The sequence below is a fragment of the Chenopodium album genome, chromosome 4, assembly GCF_948465745.1.
Source record: "Chenopodium album chromosome 4, dcCheAlbu1.1, whole genome shotgun sequence".
NCBI lineage: Eukaryota > Viridiplantae > Streptophyta > Magnoliopsida > Caryophyllales > Amaranthaceae > Chenopodium > Chenopodium album.
Genome location: NC_137837.1, coordinates 60,600,084 through 60,604,379, shown reverse-complemented (window position 1 = coordinate 60,604,379; position 4,296 = coordinate 60,600,084). Strand labels below are relative to the sequence as shown.

Sequence of the window (4,296 nt, the reverse complement as noted above, 5' to 3'; positions counted from 1 at the left end):
ACTATGTAGCGGATCATTTGTCTAGGCTACCTTTTGAGAACAAGGAGGATGTACCTGTTGGGCCCGTATCAATATACGACCCAGTACATTTAGGGCACCATTCCATGACCAAGAAGTACAACAAATCAGATAAAGCGGCTTGATTGAAAGAAACAAGGAAAACGAAATTAAGAATATCAATCAAGAGGATACTTGCCAAAAATACACCTATAGAACAAGGAAGAGAATAAATTACAGAGATCTCCTACACCTTGAAGACATCTTCAATATCTATGTAACCCTAGGAGTTCCTAGGTATAAATAGGAAAAGTCAGACATTGTAACACTCATGTACGCTCACTAATATTCTAATATCAACTAGTTTTTCTACTTTTGTCTACGTATCTGCCTCCCTGTTGAACAAGGAAGCCTGTCCTTACTCAGTATTGTACCTCTAAACTTGTCTCTTTGTTTTTATTGAATATATATTGCTTATTTATTGGTTATTTATTGCTTTGTTATCGTTCTGAATTGCTTTATATATTATTGGTGGAATGATTGTTATTACCCCTCAAACCCTAGCAAATTGTTAGATGTCCTAGATGAGACTTGCCTAAACAATTTGGCGCCCACCGTAGGGCGGATAATTAATTAACCTACCAATTCACCAAAAACCGAGATAATCACCATGACTGGACAGCCAGTACCCTTTACCATTGCCGAAATCAATGAAGGAATGAACGCATTCCGTCAAACCTTAGACCAACAGAAAAGCCAAATCGAAACATTGTTGGCCCAAAAGGTCCAAATCGAAGCCAAACTCACTAGCTTAACCAAACAAAATGAAGCCCTCCGTAGCCAAATACAATTAGTTGCATCTAAAACCGTTAACACCAGAAAGAGCACCGAAAGTATAGCCATGCAGCTTGATATGTCTGGAACAATCCACACCCCTAACGGGGAAAAAGGATCTAACAGTAGGGAAATTCCCCTAGAACTAGATTCTCTGGATGCAGGAACTCTCAAGAAGGATAGACAAGAAGGAACTGAGCAGGGAAAAATAGAGAAGGTGGTTAAGGAGTACCTTAAGGCATTTGAGGCCAAGATCGCCAAAATCCCTGGAGTGCCAAAGCCCATGGAAGAAGAAGCAACGGATGGCTATATAGAGTCTCCTTTCTCAGAAGAGATCGCCATGGTAGAAGTGCCAAAGAGGTTCAGCACGCCCAACATGGCAATGTACGACTGAACAACGGACCCTGATGAGCACGTGTCCCTTTACAAGCAGAAGATGATGACGAGCTCAATCCCTAGAGAGATCAGAGAAGTCATCATGTGCAAAGGCTTTGGAGCCACGTTATCAGGTCCAGCCCTAACTTGGTTCATTAATTTAGATAATGGGACAATTCGATCTTTTGCAGGAATGGTGAATCTATTCAAGATTCAATTTGCTAGTAGCAGAAAAATCGAAAAGCAATCCTCAGATCTGTACCGTGTTGTGCAAAGACACGGAGAATCCTTGAGGGACTATCTTAACAGGTTCAACAGGGAGAAGATTGGGATACACAAATGCGATGCTTCTACAACAATAAAAGCATTCAGAAGAGGGTTGCTAGACCATAGTGATCTCTACAAAGAGTTGACCAAATATCCCTGTACGACCTTCGAGGATGTACAAGCCAAAGCTATGGCTCAAGTCAGATTTGAAGAAGATGTCTATGCAAGAAAGACCCCAGAGCCAGATCTCCAGTCAAGAAGGAACAACAATTTTCCCAGGAGAGACCATCGATTCAAACCGTATCAGCGTTCCCGCTTTGATGAAGGATCACTCAATGCTGTCGAGGAAAAATTCTCGGATTGGAGGGAAGATCCTGAACTCCCACCTAAACTGCATGAATATTGTTTCAATGTTAACCCTGTAGGAGTAATTAGGACCCTGAACAAGATGGGAGACACCATGCAGTGGCCTAGAAAGAGTGACAGGCCTGGAGAGAAGAAAGAAACATCAAGATGGTGCGATTTCCATTAAAATATTGGCTATACAACCGATGTTAGTGTTGCGCTAAAAAAGGAGGTTGCTTACCTGTTAAAGAAAGGATATCTTAAAGAACTCATATCGGACAGGTCCAAAGCCCCAGGAAGGGAAAAAGAGTCCAGACAAGGTGGCCCACCACCACCTCCTCCCATTGTCAAAACCATCTGCTTCATATCAGGAGGTTCAGAAGTATGCGGCCTAACATACTCAGCAGCAAAGCGGCGTGCGAAAGAAAGCAACAAGGATATGTCCGACAGAAGGGAAAGGTCTAAAATGGAGATCCCTAATATGTTCGAAGAGAGAGATGCAGTGGAAGGCCATCATGACGGCCTGGTAATTTCGCTCCAAGTTGGAAACTGTATGATCAAGCGAATCCTTGTTGACAATGGAAGCTCTGCAAACATCATCATGCTTGATACCTTGAAGCACATGAACATCGATGAAAAGAACATCATCAACAAGTCAACAATGCTAGTAGGATTTAGTGGAGAAACCAAGAAGATAAGTGGGGAGATCACATTCGCCACCTATGCAAAAGGTGTCAATTTACAAGTTAAGTTCCTAGTGATCGACACCTTATTATCGTACAACATGAATCTAGGCAGACCATGGATACATGAGATGAGAGCCATCCCCTCCACATATCATCAAGTCATTAAATTCCCTACCAGGTGGGGCATTCAAGAAATCAAAGAAGACCCTAAGGAAGCTAAAGAATGTTACATGATCGCCCTGAAAGCAACCTCTGCAGAGAGAGGGTTTGGCATAGAAATTAGAGGGTCAACTGGGCCAAGAAAAACTGAGTATAGCAGAAGAACAAGAAGCCACAGAAGTCCAGATGAACCCCAATCACCCAGACCAGAAAGTCAGAATAGGGTCAGAATTGATTTCGGATCTTCGTCATCAAATTTATGATTTATTGGAGAAAGAAAAGATGCATTCGATTGGACTCATGAGGACATGAAGGGCATTCTCCCAGACGTGATCACCCACAAACTGAACGTAGACCTAATGCATACTCCAGTAAAGCAAAAAAGAAGAAAATTTGCGCCAGAAAGGAACAAAGTCATCAATGAGGAAATCCAAAACCTGCTGAAGACAGGAAAGATTAGAGAAGTAAAATACCCAGAATGGCTTGCTAACGTAGTGGTTGTCGAAAAGAAGAACGGAAAATGGCGAATCTGTATCGACTTTACAGACATCAACAAGGCCTGCCCAAAGGATCCGTTCCCATTACCTCACATTGATGCCATGGTAGACGCAGAGTTGCTATCCTTCATGGACGCATACAATGGGTAAAATAAAATCCTAATGCTCAAAGATGACAAGGAAAAAACCGCTTTCATCACTAGTTAGGGAATCTACTGCTACAAGGTAATGCCTTCCGGATTGAAGAACGCGGGAGCGACATACCTGAGGTTGGTGAACAAGATGTTTGAGGAACATATCGGAAACACAATGGAGGTCTACATAGATGACATGGTTGTAAAATCCAAGAAGGAAACTAATCATGTCAAAGACCTTAGAGAAGCCTTCGCTATCTTGAAGCAATACGGCATAAAGTTAAATGTTACAAAGTGCACATTCGGAGTTCAGTCGGGAAAGTTCCTAAGATACATGGTAACGCATAGAGGAATTGAAGCCAGCCCGGACCAAGTCCAAGCCATCCTGGATCTGGAACGACCAAAGTCAAAGAAGGAGGTACAAAGCTTAACAGGGAAGATTGCAGCACTGAACAGGTTCATCTCGAAATCTTCAGACAAGAACATAACCTTTTACGAAGTCCTAAAGAAGAATAAGGAATTCAAATGGGAACAAGAGCACGACGAAGTATTTCAAAAGTTAAAAGAATACTTGGCTAACCCGTTCATACTTTCCAAACCTAAAGAAGGGGAGCCACTCCAATTGTACCTCGCAGTATCAGAAGGGACGATCAGCGCAGTCCTCACCAGGGAAGAATACAAAGAGCAATTCCCAATCTATTACGTAAGAAAAACCCTACTCAGTGCGGAAATGAGGTACGTATCCTAAGAAAAAATCATTTTAGCTTTAGTTACCGCTTCAATAAAGCTACGCCCTTACTAAGCCACTCTAAATGAGTACGGACCAACTACCCCATCAAGGCCATCATGAGAAAGCCAGAAATGTCAGGAAGGATGAAGAAATGGGCCCTACATCTGAGCAAGTACGATATACAATTTGAGCCCAGAACTGCAATCAAGTAACAAGCTTTAGCAGACTTTGTAGCAGATTTCAGCCCAGCCCTCGCGGAAGAAGCACAGAAA

At 42.4% G+C, this 4,296-nt stretch overlaps 1 protein-coding gene across 1 annotated transcript; it reads left to right on the top strand.

Annotated features, from left to right (window-relative positions):
* The first annotated feature begins 898 nt into the window (after positions 1–898).
* On the top strand, positions 899–2,926 carry LOC145627978 (uncharacterized). The gene is made up of 3 exons (XM_081680317.1): positions 899–1,136; positions 1,398–1,989; positions 2,101–2,926. The coding sequence occupies exons 1-3, from the start codon at positions 899–901 to the stop codon at positions 2,924–2,926; spliced, it is 1,656 nt and encodes a 551-aa protein (XP_081536443.1).
* Positions 2,927–4,296: the final 1,370 nt, after the last annotated feature.